At 35.0% G+C, this 18,116-nt stretch overlaps 2 protein-coding genes across 3 annotated transcripts; both read right to left on the bottom strand.

Annotated features, from left to right (window-relative positions):
• Positions 1 to 4,153: 4,153 nt before the first annotated feature.
• On the bottom strand, positions 4,154 to 7,802 carry LOC125200776 (chromodomain-helicase-DNA-binding protein 4-like). Of its 2 annotated transcripts, none has more exons than XM_048098539.1 (4): positions 7,630 to 7,802; positions 5,781 to 7,058; positions 4,811 to 5,686; positions 4,154 to 4,539 (listed from the first exon to the last, which is right to left on the bottom strand). In XM_048098539.1, exons 2-4 carry the CDS (start codon positions 7,041 to 7,043, stop codon positions 4,489 to 4,491), a joined length of 2,190 nt encoding a protein of 729 aa, XP_047954496.1. In that variant the 5' UTR covers positions 7,044 to 7,058; positions 7,630 to 7,802; the 3' UTR covers positions 4,154 to 4,488. The 2 variants fall into 2 exon arrangements, with proteins under 2 accessions (XP_047954496.1, XP_047954495.1); XM_048098538.1 differs by having other exon boundaries at positions 5,781 to 7,043.
• Positions 7,803 to 13,575: 5,773 nt separating this feature from the next.
• On the bottom strand, positions 13,576 to 14,785 carry LOC125202021 (F-box protein VBF-like). Its single transcript, XM_048100333.1, has 3 exons — positions 14,483 to 14,785; positions 14,280 to 14,395; positions 13,576 to 14,212 (listed from the first exon to the last, which is right to left on the bottom strand). The coding sequence occupies exons 1-3, from the start codon at positions 14,732 to 14,734 to the stop codon at positions 13,750 to 13,752; spliced, it is 831 nt and encodes a 276-aa protein (XP_047956290.1). The 5' UTR covers positions 14,735 to 14,785; the 3' UTR covers positions 13,576 to 13,749.
• Between the last annotated feature and the right edge of the window lie 3,331 nt (positions 14,786 to 18,116).

The following is an 18,116-nucleotide window of genomic DNA, read 5'->3' as shown; positions in this document are numbered from 1 at the left end:
TATACAAACTCTAACACGTAGATCTGGTAGTTCTAGCTTGAATTTCGTGTTTAAATCTTGTTTTAAAGCATGCTCTGTTTTATGTCGTCAATGGTGTTGAAGCTCCGTTCCATACTTTGTTTTTACTTGGTTGTTTGGAGAAGATGAAGTAGAAGTTAGTTAGAAAATCAGATCTGCTTTTTGCTTTTGCTTTTTGCTTTGCACACCTTTCTGCCAGCCCCAACCAGTTTAAGAAAAATGGTCCCCACTTTACTTTTACACTTTGTCTGCCTATTTTAGGAAAGTCTTTAGCTTGGTTAATAAGTTTCAATTGTTTTCTTTAGTTGCTTTCATGTTTTATTAAAATGATAAAAAATATTTTCGTGTTTTATTTTTCTTCCGTACTTCTTCGGTCTCCTAGGTTAGTTAGATAGAGTCCAATTTAATTCTGCCAGGTCAAGTAGATTCTAGTTTTAACCCACTCAATGAATGAGTGGCAGCAGCCGACCCCTTTTCCGCTTGTGTGGTAGAAACGATCTCGAGTAGGTCCATGGTCCTTGTGGTTCGATCCCGCTCTTGCCGCTTATACTTAGTAATATTTTTTGCATTAATGGGAAAATTATAAATCTTGTTGAAAGGAGGGACACGTGCACACGACACACGTGCAAAAACCTGTCTTCAGATTTCCTCAACAATAGACTCACTCAAGATTGCTAACTAACTCTCTATGCGAAGTGTGTGTGTGTTATATACAATGTGTGTGAAGAAAAACAAGAAGAAGAAAAAACGGTTGAAGCCGTTTTCAACGGCTAGTTCCCTCCTCAGCTCTTCACTTGCTCACACACGCGCCCTTCGCACAAGTGTTGATACGCGCGGTTGAAGCAACTCCAGCTTAGCTCCGCCGAGCTCACTTGATCAGTCCAGCAGCTCATGACATGCTTGGACACAGAACCAACAACCCATATGAGAGTGTCGATAACCCACATAGGAGTGCCGATAACCCATATGAGGATGCCGATAACCACATAGAAGTGTCGATAACCCGTATAGGGTGAATAATCATCGCATACCATCTCTTATAACGAACAATATTGCAGTCATATAGTATTACCAAATATACCTAAATAACATTAGACAAGCAACGATCCATCACTTAAACCCATACTCCCTCCCTCCCACGTTATTTGATGTAATCCGTTTCGATACGAGATTTAAGAAAATTGTGTTTAATGAGTTATTTAAAGTAGATGAGAAAATGAAGTAAGAGATACTAATGAATTAAATAAAGTAGACAGAGAATAAAGTAAAAGAAAGAATAAAATGGCAAAACGAGACTCCTATTCGCAGACGGAGGGAGTAATACACGTCAACGATTCTACCACCTTTCTATCTTAATCGCCATATACACATTTTTAGACCTCAACTTTGGCTAAACCTTTTACTTCTACCAATTACTCTTCAATGACCACTTCCACAATTCATCCAACAATTCAATTTTCCAACCATAAATAAATGTATATTTCCATGCTTTCCATTCCTTTTCTGCTATGGTGTATTCATGAATATGATTCAAACTTCAACTAGTTCCTAACTATTAAATTAAATTGAGAATATCTTTTTTAGTACACCAACTATTCCAAATGAGCAAATTTAGTCTGTAACATTTCATAATATCTTTTCAGGTCCATCAACTATAAGTAAATATCAATTTACTACTTTTTGGCTATTTCCAATATTTTCATGACCAAAATACCCTTAATGCCATGAATGACAATTCAATCTATTTATCCTCTCATTTTTATTAAAGTATGAAATAATTTTTTTTTTATTCATCCACTTTCTTCTTTCTTCTAATTTATTTGGGATTAAGTTTAATAGTTTCTTATACTATTATTATTAATACATACCATACCTTATTTGAATATTATGAGATTACTTTCTAGTGCTAGTTAATACTTTTATATGGTTACATTCTCAATTATATAGATAAAATTAAGATAAATATTTTATTTTAATGAATCTCATAATTTTATTAAACTTTTATATCTAAGTATAACGTTTATATATATTGTATACCTAAGTATAATGCTAGTTAATACTTTTATATGCAAATATTGTATAAGTATAATATTTACATATATTTTTACCTAAGTTATTTCACTATTAATATTAGATATAGTAAAATGATTTAAAATATTACAAATAAGTAAAACTAAACGTAAATAATTAATAGTAATAGAATATTAATATCATAAAGATATTTTTATTTTGAAATTAAAATTAGAGGGAACATCTTTTTTGGTACATCAATTATCCCAAATTATAACAAAAATGAGATGGTAAATAGATTGAATTGCCCACATGGCCTTAAGGGTACTTTGGTCATGAAAATATTGGAAATAGCCAAAAAGTAGTTGAATTGATATTATCTTATAGTTGATGGACTTCAAAAGATATTATGAAATGTTACGGACCAAATTTGCTCATTTAGGATAGTTGGTGTACTAAAAAAGATGTTCTCTCTAAATTAAACTAGTTCCGCTTAATTTTATCCTGATTTAAATGATACTCCCTCCGTTCCATAGTAATGGAGGCAAAACTTTTCGGCACAGAGATTAAGAAAAATTGTGTTAGGTGAATTAAGTAAAGAGAGAATAAAGTGGAAATTGGAAAAGGTAGAGAGATGAAGATAGAAAAAAGTAAGAGAGAGTAAAGTAGATGTGGAAAAATGTGTTGACTTTTACTAAAAAGGGAAATGACTCTATTACTATGGAACGGACGGAAATGGAAAAACGCCTCTATTACTATGGAACGGAGGGAGTATGAATTAATATAATTTCATAAGATTTTTAAAATTTCTAATATACTGCAAATAAAGTCAATTCCTACAAGAGGCTTATCATTCATGGAATAAAATTGAATTCATTTTTCTTTAGACTCAAGTATACCTTTACAAATCATTTTAGTAAAAGAACACACCATTACAAATTTACAATTCCCATGTGTTTAGTCATTTAACCCCAAACTACACACACCCTGCAACATACCAACTAAAATGGTAAGACCAACTTTTCAAGTAATAATTCATGTTCATGCTTATGATTATAAAGTAAGTCAGGCCCCATTTGTTTGAATATTCTCTCTTAGCTTCATGTGCATTTACAGAGTGTAGTGCGGGTGCACGGAGAGGAGAGCAAAACGTCGCTCGATGGAGGATAGTAGAACCAAACGCTGGAGAAGGGGCAGAAGAATACAGACCGAGGGAAATCTTATGAGAGAAGTCAAAAGAGAATGGGGATGGGGAGAGAAGTCAGAAGAGAATCAGGATGGGGCGCTCTCACCCGCGGGGAAGTCCGGCTGCCAATTCCCGACGGCAAGGGAAAATGATCGGAAGAGAGAAGAGATTTCGAGAGAGAGCGAGAGAGAGCCGAGAGAAGTGGGTTGAGCGCGTTTTTGGTAAGGTAAAAAAATTTACTAGGATTGTTTTTGTTTCTTCCCTGTTTTTTTATATACTCTTCTACATATATATTTATTCAATCTAGAGAATTCAATGGTAAAGGCCAATTTTAAAATCTACAAATTCTTGTCCACTAACTTGAGGAATATAGGCAAAAATTCATTACCAAAAAAGAAAAGGAAAGGATCGACACTCTAGATAGGGACGAGCAATTTGATGAACTTTCATTTTAATGCATTTAAATTATTTCCTCATATATTTATACATATATACTTATAGTATTATTCTAGATTCGTGTATCCTTATTCAAGCACTAAATTCAATTTACTTCACACATCTAGTTCCTGTAACATAATATTTACCAAAAGCTATTAATTATTAACTTGTGATGATATTTAATTTATCATCGAATAATCTTAAATCGGCCATTTTCTCATGGGAATATAAGATTCCGTCTAAGCCTGTTTTTGGGCACTACACATATTCAATTCGTTCAACTTATGGCAATCCAGAAAACAAGTACTCCGTAGTACCTAGAATATTGGTCAAACAATTATAAGTTGAGTTGTAGGAGTATTTTTTTAATTCTTAATAGAAAAGCTTAAGCTTAATATCATTTTCATGAAATGAAAATTTATACTATAAAAATGTAGCCTCCCCCCATACTTCCCCTAGAGTAGAGCGAAATGAACATTGTTGAAGAAATGCAGTTTCTGATTGCTTCAAAAAATATGACAAGCCAATAAATAGATCAGGGAAAGAGTGCCTGTTCTTGGATCCATATACAAATAACAAATGTCAGCAACAACCTAATCTACACGCGTTAGCAAATATTGTGTGCACAAAATCAAGTATAAAACCTACTAAAAAGGGGGAGAATTTTGAGACAAGAAGGGTGTGCATCATGTTACTCACCGCATTCCTGACAAAGCAATGGGAGCAAGATAAGCATCAACCTTGGATTCGATGTGTCTGCATTTATGAATGTTGGCCCCTCAATAAAAATTGTGTATTTGCTGGAAATAGTCCACTCAAAATGCTATGTTGTTCAGCTAAAACCGAGTGTGTAGAGATCCTTGTAATGTCCTTGAAGGTACTGTAGCCTGCCTCAACATCAAGTTAACCAGAAAGTAACTAACATTAGGTGCATGAAAATGATTTAGAGGTGACCACAGAGTATAAGCTCGTGTTCAATCAAAAAAAGTTTTTAAACTCTTTTTGGAAACTCAAGCCATTACATTAAAAAACACACAGCAGGAACACATCCATATAAATACATTGATTAAGAGTTAAAACATTGTATGCAAGCATATGCTGTTCTTGAAAATGATCTATAGCCATGATTTTTACTAGAAAAAACGGCTCAGTTCTCACCTCTGTAAATTTAAATGGCGGTGTGCTAGCATCAGCCCCAGTGTTTGATGTGGTACTGCAATGATGCAGTTGCTGTTGAACCAAATCCCCGCCAATTCTTGCATTGATCCCAGCATATTCACTTTGTGATAGTCCACCAAAAGGGTGAGCATTCGAGGTAGAAGGTTGACTTTGAAGCACACCTCCCCTCAAATTGCTTAATCTTGGAGAGAAGGAATCCCTATTGTACAATGAAGATGTGCTATAGTCAGTCAGTCTTCCCCGGAAGCTATTTTGTGAAGCCATCCTTGGCATGATTGTGTTTTGAGTTGCTATGACTCCACGACCGATTTGTGAACCTAAAGTATTGATTGCTGATGCTGAGGCCACACCATTATTCCCTTCAGCTTGCCGGCTTCTGAATCGATGTATCACTTGCTGTATCCGTCGTCTGTCATGCAGAGTGAATGCCCCAGACCCAGAGGCAGGCGAAGTGGGTTGAAGATGCCCGATTGCATGCCTTGGTGATTGAGAGTGCCCGCTGACTTGACTCAATGGGGTGTCAGGTACGTATGCCTCATTGAGATCGAAAGTTTCGCGAACAGCACAACCAGGTGATGAGCCAACTGATAAATTGTTGCTTGGTCCATGATCAGGAGTAGAATTCAGAACTTGAGCATTTGAGGAAGCAAGGGCTGTTGGCCTACAGCCATCACAGTACCAATTTCCATCTGGCACCTCACGTCCGAGACCAACACAGTAAGTATGTGCAGGTGAGTCGCAGAGGTCGCAGAGAAGCATAAACGCATCATCCCCACCTTGCAGACACTCAGTACAAAGAACATTTTCGTATGGATCAAGATATCCCCTAAGCTCCTCTTCAGATGGCTGATAAACCTGACAGTTTTTTATTAAGAATGGAATAAGTAAGTGATAAGAAAGACAGTATTGTTTCTTGATCACATAAAGTTACAAATGTTTATCCTGATACCTGATCACGCTCAGGAACCGGAAAAACTGCATCCCTTAGATCATTCCCACCATCCGTTCGTGCAGTTCTACTGATGGTTGCGAACCTTTGCTTGCAGAGAGGACAGCGAGATTCCACTTTCGACCATTCCATGATGCAAGCGAAACAAAAGTAATGACTGCAACAATTTAAAACTCCTTTGACTGTGTTTTTACCCTCTTCAGATAAACAAATCCCACAAACTTGCCTCACAATCTCAATATTCAAATCTACCACCTTTTGTTTACCCTTCCTTCCTGGGCGCTTTCCCTTTACAGGCACTAACTTTTCCTCTTCAGTCATTTTCAAAGAGTTAGAGCTCCTTAAATTAGTGTTCGACCTTTTACAAAATTGAGTAGCTTCTTTAATCTGTTCTCTCTCTTCTTCTGATATTGTGTACTCATAATCAGATGATTCTGAGCTCACAATATCAACATCAGAATCAGAATTCACAGTTACAGTTGCTTTCTTCCTCCTGCCCCAACCCCACTCCTTGATTGCTTTCCTTTTCCTTGAAGCAGCGTTCTTATCTTTAAATTCTTTTGAAGGATTAGACCTATTTTTTTTCCTTAAAACTCGTCTTCTTACTGGCTTTCTACTGTTACTTTTCAAAACCTCAATTGGAGCAAATTCCTCATCATCAGAATCATCAGACTCATTATAATCATCATCTTCATTTTCTTCACTAAATGCAAGTTTATCTATTTCTTTAGATTCCTCATTATATGAATCCTCATACATCTCGGTTCTTGAAACTCGGGATTTCTTGCTTGGATTCTCATCAACAAAGTCATCCTTATCTTCTCGACGAAAAAATATAATATCATCATCCTCATCATCACAATCGTCTTCTTCACTTTTCTTTTGTTGCCTCACACTAGAAACACAATAATCATCATATTCCTCTTCCTCTTCCTCTTCCTCTTCACTGTCAGATACCTGTTTCTTTCTAGACTTCACAACCATATTTTTCTTTCTTGTCTGAAAAGATTTTCGCCCTTTTGGCTTGCCAATCTTCTTAGTCTTAACCTTCTTTTCTATCCACTCTTCTTCCTCATCATCAAATTTAAAACTCTCATCTGATTCATTCTCAGCGAGGGAAGAACAATAGTCATCTTCAGACAAATGAAACTCTTCATCTTCATCCACCCTATAATCTTCATCAGACTCATCTGAACCTTTTTTCTCCAATTGGACTTTATTTCTCGTCTTGCGTTTGCAACTAACCTTGCCTCCCCTTGCCATCTGTTCAGGCACCCGCTATTAAACATTACGATTCAAAATTGAAACAGTATAAGATTCCATATGTAGATCATGCAACGCTGAAGAACCGATTCAATATAAAGTATTTGGCCAATAAGCTATACACAGGGAGCAAGAAATGAGCTAATTAAACAGAAAGATCAATGTTTTCTCAGTTCCAATCCTTATATTTACCGTTTTTACACCAATTAAAAAAATAATCCAGAAGATCGATCCCATTTCATTTCTACAATAATTCAGCAACATATGAGAATCAAATCACAAAAAAAAAAATCGAAATTAAGTCTCAAACTATCATATGCAGTCCAGATTCCCAAAGTGTGAAGACATCTCAGAACTAATTAAACCGATCTTATTCATCTCCAAAATGATAAATCCCCAAAAAAAACCCTAGATCGAAATCAATTCAAACAATTGTTACCCTTCAGTAATTTATTCAAGTTTCAATCAAAAACAATCATAATCCATCAGCAGAAACGATTTTAATAAGAAGAAAAATGATTGACAAGTTAACCCCATCTTCCGATCATATCAATTTCAACTGGTAGACTCAGAAAGGAACAATTACCGAATAAAATCGAGCTGGTCTTTGTCCCTCAGAAAAATTAGATGCGAGTCAAGCAAGAGGAGCAGGAAAAGTATATATAAATGGAAACGCTGAGGAAGTTCACAAGTTGTAGAGAGAGAGAGAGAGGGTAGCAGAGAATGCTGTAATAAGCAAAAACTAATTTGTACACAGCAACTGCCTCCTCTCGCTTTTCCTCTCTCACGCCACACTTATTATATACAGATACGTTAAAAAGATTTAGAGGTAAAAAGTTAAACTTTGGAAGCAAGGAATTTATTACTAGTAAGTTTTGTTCTGCAATTAAATCACCAAGACATAATTCAACTTCAATTATATTTCGTCAAACTTTTTCGGCCACAGATTAAAAAAGAAATAGTCCAATGTTTAAAATAGTTCACAATTATTCTACATTAATTTTTTAAAACTAAATCCGATAGAATAGTAACAAATATTTACTATGAATTAAATAATATTGTCTACTTATATACCGAATTGATAATATTATATGTGCCTGAATTGTTTAATCATACAATTACAATGAAGAAATCTAAACTTATGGATTTTTAATTTTATTTTTTAAAATTGTCAGACGAACAATGATTTTACCAACTTTACAATTCTGACCAATTTACCCATTTATTCATATACTCCTACTTACTATTTTATACTCCATATATTTTTTTTTGCCCCATTTATAGCACCGTTACAGACTAAAACTGTGTAAACTAACAAGGATAAGTATTTACAAACACTTCAGAATGATAAAAATAAATAAAAATATAAATTTATGAGATACCTATTTTGCCTCTTCTTATATTATGACTTACTGAATGTAAGGTTGATTCTGAAACATGATTAAGAGGATTAGTAAAAATATTAGACGAGGCTTGTCTTCCACGTTTCGGTTATAGCACCATACAAAACTAATTAAACTGCTAGAGCAACACGGATAATTTTCTATAAATACTATAGTACTTTATATTGATAAAAAAATACTGTATATATATATATATATTGTCTCATTATTATGCCTTTTTCTCATGATTACACATTTATTTGCTAATTCACTTCAATTGTGCATGTTATTGATCGATTGTATTTATGTGCAAATATTTGAGTAACTTAATTACGATCAAACATTCAAACTGGTAATCCAGCCAAAATTTGCAACGAATTGAACAAATAATACTCCTACTTAGGAAATTTCAATAATTTACTAAAATAGCAGATTTTGTATAGAGATTTTGATTTTGTTACTATATACATATGCCTAAACTTTTATGCCTGATAATTCATTGTTCGTGTTTGGGCCTTGGGATGATCTATTGTGCTACTTAAATCAAGGAAAGTTAATTTATTTGCAAACACATTAGAGGTTTTTATTCACTCATAAATAAGATATCATTATGAGTTCAGATAAAAAGAGAAGGTAAACTCTAATTATTTCATAACGGAAATAAAAGGAGTATTTTACTACTATAAAACGTTGCATACTTATTATTTAAGTACCGAATTTCTAAGTATGTACCGATGTAGTACGTATTTATAAGTCAAGTATTGATCATTGATCATTCATTGGGAATTTTCTTGATTAGTCATGATGCTTTTTTCTATAATCTTTTATTTTTCAAAACAATATTAATATGCTAAACGATCTTATTGATTAAGATCTATCTCAAATGTAAATTTTTAGTCATCACATGATTATATTTTGATGATGTTGACTAGAGTGAAGAGTCTAGTATTAACTATTTAGGTTAAAATTAAATGGGCAGCGATAAAATATAAATTTATATATTGTATAAATTCAAAATTCTTCAACACAACTTCAACATTGTTTCAATACAATATCAACACAGTGTAAAATTTCAAGATTTTAATGTCAACACAGTATCAACACAATATCAACACAACATCAATCATTGACTACCATTGAAATTCTGTTGACATTTTACTTTTGATGCTTTTTTGTGATATGTTGACATTTTTCAATGGTCTAAATCATAGTTTTGAGTTTATGCAATATTTAGAGTTTTCATTTGATCACATTCCCAAATCATAATATGTTAAACCGTCCAAAAAAAATATAATCTCATACATATCATGTACTGTAATTCATTATTACTCCTCCGTCCCTTAAACTTTGTCATATTTTTTTCATTTTCGTTTGTCCCATAAAATTTGTCACATTTCACTTTTTACTATTTTTGATAATAGACTTCATATTTCACTAACTCATTCCAACTCACATTTATTATAAAAATAGGACTCACTCTCCACTAATTTTTTCAAATTTTTTTTTTTATAATTTTTAAAATTCGTGTCCGGTCAAAATTTAACAAAATTTAAATGAAGAAGAGAGTATAAGGTTTGAGCAAATTGGGAGGAAGTTTAATAATTTAAAAAATGTGTATTACGGAAATGTCCCTACAAATATAGTTGAGGTGGTTCAACATAGTGAATTTTGTAATTAGCAGGTAGACCGAATCCTAAAAGTAAAACATTTTATTTTTTGACTTTTGGGCCCTACCCAGCTGTCACCACCAATCAAATTATGCACACAGCCTTGATTTCATATTGAATTATTAGATATAGACAGGAAAATTAATTTATTATCTATAATACGACTACTTCTACTTAGTAGTACTACTAGGATGTGTTCTTGTTTAACGGAAATTACTTAGATGCAGTGGCGGATTCAGACACCGGAAATTGCCGGGGCGAAATTTAATATTTTAAATATTTATAAATTTAATATTTAAATATTAAATATTAAATTTAATATTATTTTTAATAATAAATTAAATAATATTATATTACTAATATTTAAGTAGCACTAGCTTCATTAATAAAATATAAACATGCATTAGCTTGCAAATATATATTATTCATTTTAAAATATAAAATTATTGTAATTATTATATACATTCAAAATCATTGTAAATATTATATACAAAAGTGATATAAATGTAAATATTATATACAAAAGTGATAAGTAGAATGATAAATATTTAGATTTCAAAAATATATAAAATGTTTATTTTGTTACATGGAGAATAAGATGCATTGATCACAAATTATAAGTACTTTAGGAAAAAAAACCTTTAACACAATATTAAAAATGATTTTAACTAAAGAACAAATATAGCAACATAATACAAATTAGTAAAAGTTTAAATTTCATAAAGCATTTAAAGGTATTATTTTGCTAATAACAAGAAATATGAATTGATAAAATAAAAAAAGTAAAGAAAGGAAAACATATATTCTTGTTGAGGGTTGAATCCTTGACCTCTTAGTTAAAAATCCAACAACAAAATTATTGGGCTACTACATTTTATATGACATTTATTGAAAATAAATAGATTTCTACACTCCACGGAGGGGGCGGATATGCTATTTTCGACTTGATTGAAGAGAAAATTTAGGCTCTCCGAACGACCGGGAGGGGGCAACCACCCCCTTTTGCCCCCTAGATCCGCCGGTGCTTGGATGCACACATTAAGCCATTAAATTGGACGTATTTATATCGCTATTTTTTTTCTAAATTTGGCATACAAACATGGAAGGCTTAATAGTAAATACTACTTTTATCTGTCCATTATTAATTGTCACAAGTTAATCTTGCTCAGATTTTAAAAAATGTAAAGGAAAGTGAGTGGAAAAAGTTAGTAGGAAATAATTCTATTTTTTAATATTAATTTTATAATAAAATATGAGTTTAATGAATTAGTACAATGTGACATGTATTATTCAAATTAGTAAAAAAGTAAGTATAACAAGTATTGACGGACGTACTGAAAAGAAAACTAATGACAAGTAATGAAGAACAAAGATTAACTCCTTAGGGCACCCGCAAGTCTCGTCCTGGCGGGACGAGCCACGGGCGAGCTCATACTTACTCTTTTGTTTTAAAATTTTTTAAAAATTGATTTGCATGTGAATATTTTGTTTTTAATGAATTTTATATTTTAATTAAGTCAAACTTTTATATAATTAAGTTTTATAATAAATAAATTAATGTAATATGAATAGAAAATTAATAGTGGATATTGAATGGAAGAGAGAGTTAAAATATGGAGAGTTGCGGATACTCTTTTAATTAGTAGATGATGAAAACAGTAATGTGAATCCATAATAGTGAAAGAAAAAAACAAAGAATAAGAGATGGACAAAAGACAAATCGTGAATGAGCGTCTCCTTTTTAGGGAGAGCTAAATTAATGTTTGTTTGTTGAGTATTTTGGTTTCCCGTTGCTTTACACCTCATTCCTCACCTACATACATGTGTATGTGTTTGTTAGTTGTTGAGTTAAATGCTAACTAATCCTTTTTATTTGACCTTGCTGCAATTTAGACTCAGTTTTTAAAAATGTTTCGATGATACTCTAACCTTTCAATTCGAAATAATAAATAAGTGTATGTCCCAAATATCTTCATATGTATTGAGCTACCTCAAGTTTGGTTGAAATTTTTTAGGAGATTTCCGTGCATTATCAATATGTACCCTTGAGAATTTTGGAAGAAATCCATGTATTTTCCATCAATAATTTTAACGTTGAAGAAGTATAGATTTATTAATTGAATAAGATGAAGCATCACACTATAAGAAAGTTAATAAAAACGATTCATTTACTTATAAAGGAATGCATATAGCAATAAAAAAATATGCTTGAAGTAAAAATGAATAAGAAATAAATATAAAAAATATTTCTATTTTAAATATCTTAGTGTCGAATTACAAAATCTAAGAACATCCACAATGGAGGCCGCGTCTCAGCGAGCGGCGGGGGCGATTGTTTTTTTTGGGGGGGGGGGGGATGCAACAATAGGGACGAGTGGCAAGGGCATGTCGCCGGGGTGGGTAGGGGTCAATGTTTACCTTTTCTATTTCAAATTCAAAACTCTAAATACAATCATATTTTTCTTCATTTCATCTATAGTCTCTAACAAAAATCATCTCTCTACAAAAATGAATTTGATCCCGGATGACGATGTCATATTTGAAATGTACATGGAGGCATCGAGAGCCTAAATTAATGGAGACACTGAGAAAGTTGTTCTCTAGCTATTCCAAGTTTATTTTGTTGCAAAGCCCCATTGGATTGATCAAATATTCAAAGACAGGTTTTTTTAATGTTCAGGAGGCGGTTCCGAATGCGACAAGTGTTATTTTTTTTGTGTATAGCAGATACCCTGGCTGGTCGTGACGTGTATTTCCTGCAATGGCCAACAGATTTGGACGAGATAGTCTATCAATGCTGCAGAAATGCACGGTGGTGATTAGGCAACTCAATATGGCACCATTGTTCATATTTTCGACGAGCACCTCTATGTTTGTTAAACAACATGCCAATAGTGCTTGACTAAATTTTTGTCGTGGGATCATTGTGGCTTTTCAAGACACTTAGAGAAATTCAACTTGTCCACGACGCCCAGAGGTTGGTGGATATGCACGAGAGGATTCTAATCGATAATCTCCGACAACGTCACTCAGTGGTAGGACGAGCAGGGCAATCAACTGTCATAAACGAGCCCTCAATTCAAGGTGCGCCTCAAGATTTATGAGAGTTTGCATCTCAACATGCTTCTATGCATGAAGAACAAATCCATGATCACCTTCAAGACGACCTCATTGAATATTTAATTGTAGCTTGTATTTTTTATGAATTTTAGTGAAGTAATTTTGTTATTTACATTAATGTTATGAAATTTAATTTTATGATTATTTAAAATTAAAATAGTGAATAGTAGTACAAATTAATGTGAGAGAGATAGGGTTGTGGCCTACCTAAGGATTTATTCTTTCTCTTGTCTCTAGTGTTGATTAGCCCTTGTATAGATTTGATTGATAACCAAATGTTGAATGTCAAAGATACAAAATAAGAGTCCATTATTCAATAGACTTGAGAAAATAAAAGTGAACGGCGTCTCCCTTAATAAAATCTGAAAGGGACAAGGGACTTATTTATTCATGCCAATCAAGTGATAACAGTCAATAGAAAATTAAATCTATATGTCGATTGATTCAGTTTTAATACAAACTTCTTACAACAACACGTGCATCTATAAATGAATGAATTTTTTTTTTTTTTTTTAAAAAGAAAAAAAAAGTGCTCAACTAGGTGTTTGGCCTGACATGGATTCCTTCAACAATGAGTCCTCCCTTAAGCTGATGACCCTTAATCTCCGTGACAGCCATGGTTATGTTGCCGGTGTCAGCGGCACCTATAAAGAAGTCTCCGATGTGGATTTCGAGCCAGCCATCTTGTCTCTTAGAAGGGGCGGCTGGGGCGGTGTTGAGCCCTACCCTCTCCTTCATCTTGTGCAGCCTGTTCCCGTAGAAGAGGGCGTGCAGGGGGCGGTTGATGGTATCATCTAAAGTGGCGGTGTTGGTGGCCAGCAGGCGGTCCCCGGAAGCTATGAAGGTTTCACATGGTATGGAGTTGAGGCCGTATGCATCCTCGCTGATTTTGAATAATAGGTATGCGCCATAGTTGGTTTCGGGAGACAGTGCTTCGCTTCTTATCTTGCCCTCTATTTCGAGCCTCTCTGCCTCTTTCACCTCCCCCACCTTATCAAATCTGTACATACATACATTCATTTCTAAATATGTAAGTTTGTAACAAAAGAGATAGTACTAAAAAATACCTTGATTCTGGAATGGATTTCCAGGTCCAGTTGTTGTTGTTGCTGTGGAAAATGGAAAGGTCTGCTGCAGAAAGAATGTATGATTTTCTCCCTGTTGATATCTCTAATGCAAAGGCCTACACCATGATCATGGTATGATATGTATGTTAGTAGAGTAGTATTTCTTTGAATGGTGATGGAAAAGGGGGTCTAAGTATGATTACCTTTTTGCCATCATCGACAAGGATGGATTGAGAGAGGAGGAAAAAGAGGTTTTTGGTGGATGAGAAGTTGATTGGTGATGGAAGAATGGTATGGATATCGGAAGGCAAGAATTGGTTCCATACAAGGTTGGATTCAGCGGGATGTCGGAATTCCTTGGAGACGGTAAGAATTCTGCATACATCTGCCGGAGATGTGCCGGATAAAATCCTCGAAACGCAGTCTTCCGGCAGCTGCCTCCATAAGCATGCCATTTCAATATCTAACCAAATGCTTTGAGCTGTGTAATTAATAGTACTACTGTATGGAGTATTTATATATAGAGTTAAATGCAAGACTTTTCAAGGTCCACGGTTATGTCTAGCTAGTTGATAAACTATGTGCCTTAGTCAAAAGGGCTCATGGTCTACTTGCATCATATATAGACACACCTATTAATTATCGCATTATTTTGACAATTTGAAAGTTGAATAATGAACGATATTTCCAATCTTACTTATGTTATGATAATATCAACAAGTGATTCACTTGGATTTTACATGATTTTAGAGGGTAGTTTTACTTGGTTTTGATCATATATTGTGTACTTTGAGACATGGTTATAGCTACTTCTCTATTATGTTGGTATTTTGACCATTTTGTGAAGAATGTGTAGAAAAATGTACAAAATATGTGGATGTGCAGCTGCTCAATGTTCGAGACAGCTTATCTGGAGATTTTGAAGTCCGATTCGCATGTAATGCATACCATTCTCTTCGTCTTCGAAAGAGCTTCGCGTGGATATCTTAAACGTCTCAATCGGAGTTCGGTAGAAGAAGTTATGGCCGTTTTACCAAGACTGCGCAGAGCAGTGACATAGCTGGCGACCCGCCAGGTTCGCATGCAAACGAACCTGGCGACCCGCCAGCAAAACACGAAAAAAACGCCGTAAGCAGCTGGCGACTCGCCAGCTTCGACGCACACCCAACCTGGCGACCCGCCAGCTTCGTCGGACAGCTTATTTCGGGCCCAAAGTCAACCCTAGGTATATATATGCCTAGGAAACGCCTCCAAACACAACTTACACGCCTCCTACCCCAAAAATACCACTTTTTCACCTAGGAAGAAGAGAAGAACGAGCAGAGGACGAGTATTCATCGCAAGATTGAAGACGAGACCTCCAATCCGCCCAATCCAATTCTAGGAGTTTCTACTTTTAGTTTTATTCTTGTTCAAACAATGTTTTTGAATATTTCTTTGAATATTTCTTTGACTTTTGTGTTGAACATGAGTAGCTAAATCCTTCGTAGAGTTCTACGGGGGAGATACAATGATTCTTATGTTTAATTGATTTCCTTTTTCTATGCCTTGGCTCATGTGGTTATTTTGATTTCTTCTGTGCTTATACATTTATTTGACTGATCACCTTATAAATGCATGTGGATTTTACTACAAGAACTGAGAAGTGAGTAGTTTAATTTGAAAGAGAAGAAATTGACGTCTTTGCCAATATAATCGAGAGATTTGAGCCTTTGAATGAAGCTAAGTATCTTAGGAGCTATTAGGAGTTGTTGCCTTAGTTCTAGGAAGGAGACTTCGGTTCTAGGTAGCAATCTACAAATTATATGCTTTGAGAAAAGATATAGTTTTACCTTAGTGATAGCTTAATAACCCTTGAGACCCTTTGTTGGCATAGTTAGGAAGTTAGTTGAGCATAGGATAGTTGTTATCGATCCCGTAGGATTCTACCCTTCTCATCCTTGATCTACATCCGTTTTCTTATTTGCTTTTAGTTCTCTAGTTGTTTTTAATTGTTTTTACCTTGCTTTTAAATAGATTTAGAAAAACCAAAATTCCGATTCATCTAGATAGTAGTTGAGGTTGGTTCGTGGTAATTAGGTTGACACTCATTGTCTCTGTGGATACGATACTCTTTGCTTACTATTTGCTACATTAGCCCCGTACACTTGCGGGTATACTTGTGTTAAAAATAAGTTGAGTCAATAGCCTAATATCGTGATAAAAATTAAGATTACTAATTTAGATTTTACTTGCTTTATTTTTCTTTTCTTTTTGAGTTATTCTCACTTTTGTGTTTTTCTTTTCAGGTTGTATGCTCACTCGCTCTAAGGGGAGAGATGAACAAATCAGACTAAGGCTATTCCCATTTTCCTTGAGAGATGATGCTAGAGACTGGTACGACAGCATGGGGTCAGGATCTGTTAAAACGTGGGATGCCATGGTAGACTTATTTTTGGAGAAGTATTTCCCACCCAGTGAAGTTCTAAGGAGGCAAGCAGAGATAATTCAATTTAAGATGAAGCCTCATGAGACAATCCGAGAAGCATGGGCTAGATTCAAGACACTGCTGAAAAGATGCCCCAAACATGGTCTAAGTCCGGGACACCAAGTCATAACTTTTTATAGGGGATGTACTCCAGAGGCAATGCGTGAACTGAATTGGAGCGCCGGAGGAGCATTACTTCAATTAGGAGAGAATGATGCCATGCAAGTGATTGAGAGAGTAGCTTCCACTGATGAAGGATGGAATAATGAAAGAAACACGTCATACAGGGTGACCTCTGTTGTAGAAGATGATAGGATAGACAAGCTGTCTCAGCAGCTAGATCTTTTAACCACTCAATTGGGAATCATGGAGATGAGACAGCCTGGACCAGAACTGCAGGGAGGAGTTGAAAATGTGAACTATGTGCACCAAGGAGGAAATAATAGGAACTTCAACAACTATCGCTCCAACCAAGGTGGTGGTAACTACAACAATTATGGTAACAAGGTGCATCCCAATCTTTCATATGGGAATCCCAACAATGCTCTGCAACCACCGCCAGGATTCACAGTGTCTAATGGGATGGTAGAACAGCAGAAAAAGCCTACTACTGAAGACATCTTGGCAGCATTCATGAATCAGACTACCAAGTACATGGAGAAAACTGACAAGTACATGGAGAGCACTAGTCAAAGGTTGGGGAAGGTTGAAAACGACGTGCAAAGCTTGAATGTGCATATGAAGAGCATTGATACTCAGATAAGCCAAATCTCTCAAGCTGTGGGTGTCCATCATCAGCCAGGGCAATTTCCAGCACAGACCATAAACAATCCCAAGGACTGCAAGGCCATAAATTTGAGGAGCGGTACGAGCTATGAAGGACCTTCCATGCCTATAGAGGAAAAGAAGAGTACTACAGTGGAGGATGGCAAAGCAGAAGAGAATTCTAAGGGTAAGAACAAGGTCGACGGTCAGACAGAAAAAGAATCAGTGCTAGAAAGGATGCCCTCTCCGCCTATTCCTACGACAGTGAAAGTCAAGGTGCCTTTCCCATTTGAGATGAAGAAGAAAAAGATGGATGAACAATTTTCCAAATTTCTTGATATTTTCAGGAAAGTGCAAATCAATATACCATTGGTGGAAACTCTGCAAGAGATGCCAAACTATGCTAAGTTTTTGAAGGATGTTATCTCCAAGAAAAGAAGGTGGGGAGAATATGAAACTGTCAACTTGACAGAGAGCTGCAGTGCGATAATTCAGAAGAAACTGCCAGCCAAGCTTAAGGATCCCGGTATCTTCACTATTTCTTGCATAGTGGGGGACAATCAAGTGGGGAGAGCATTATGTGATTTAGGGGCAAGCATTAATCT

The sequence above is a fragment of the Salvia hispanica genome, chromosome 1, assembly GCF_023119035.1.
Source record: "Salvia hispanica cultivar TCC Black 2014 chromosome 1, UniMelb_Shisp_WGS_1.0, whole genome shotgun sequence".
NCBI classification, from domain to species: Eukaryota; Viridiplantae; Streptophyta; class Magnoliopsida; order Lamiales; family Lamiaceae; genus Salvia; species Salvia hispanica.
Note: the sequence above shows the minus strand (reverse complement) of the source record. Positions and strands in the feature narration are given on the sequence as shown.

What these genes read in the sequence shown, in the direction of transcription:
- LOC125200776 (XM_048098539.1), bottom strand. Translation starts at nt 7,043, where the DNA reads ATGGCAAGGGGAGGCAAGGTTAGTTGCAAACGCAAGACGAGAAATAAA. An exon ending in CGGTTCCTGAGCGTGATCAG is followed by an intron (nt 5,687 to 5,780) that starts GTATCAGGATAA and finishes AAAAACTGTCAG; the next exon opens with GTTTATCAGCCATCTGAAGA. An exon ending in CGCCATTTAAATTTACAGAG is followed by an intron (nt 4,540 to 4,810) that starts GTGAGAACTGAG and finishes ATGTTGAGGCAG; the next exon opens with GCTACAGTACCTTCAAGGAC.
- LOC125202021 (XM_048100333.1), bottom strand. Translation starts at nt 14,734, where the DNA reads ATGGCATGCTTATGGAGGCAGCTGCCGGAAGACTGCGTTTCGAGGATT. An exon ending in TTGTCGATGATGGCAAAAAG is followed by an intron (nt 14,396 to 14,482) that starts GTAATCATACTT and finishes ATCATGGTGTAG; the next exon opens with GCCTTTGCATTAGAGATATC. An exon ending in AAATCCATTCCAGAATCAAG is followed by an intron (nt 14,213 to 14,279) that starts GTATTTTTTAGT and finishes ATGTATGTACAG; the next exon opens with ATTTGATAAGGTGGGGGAGG.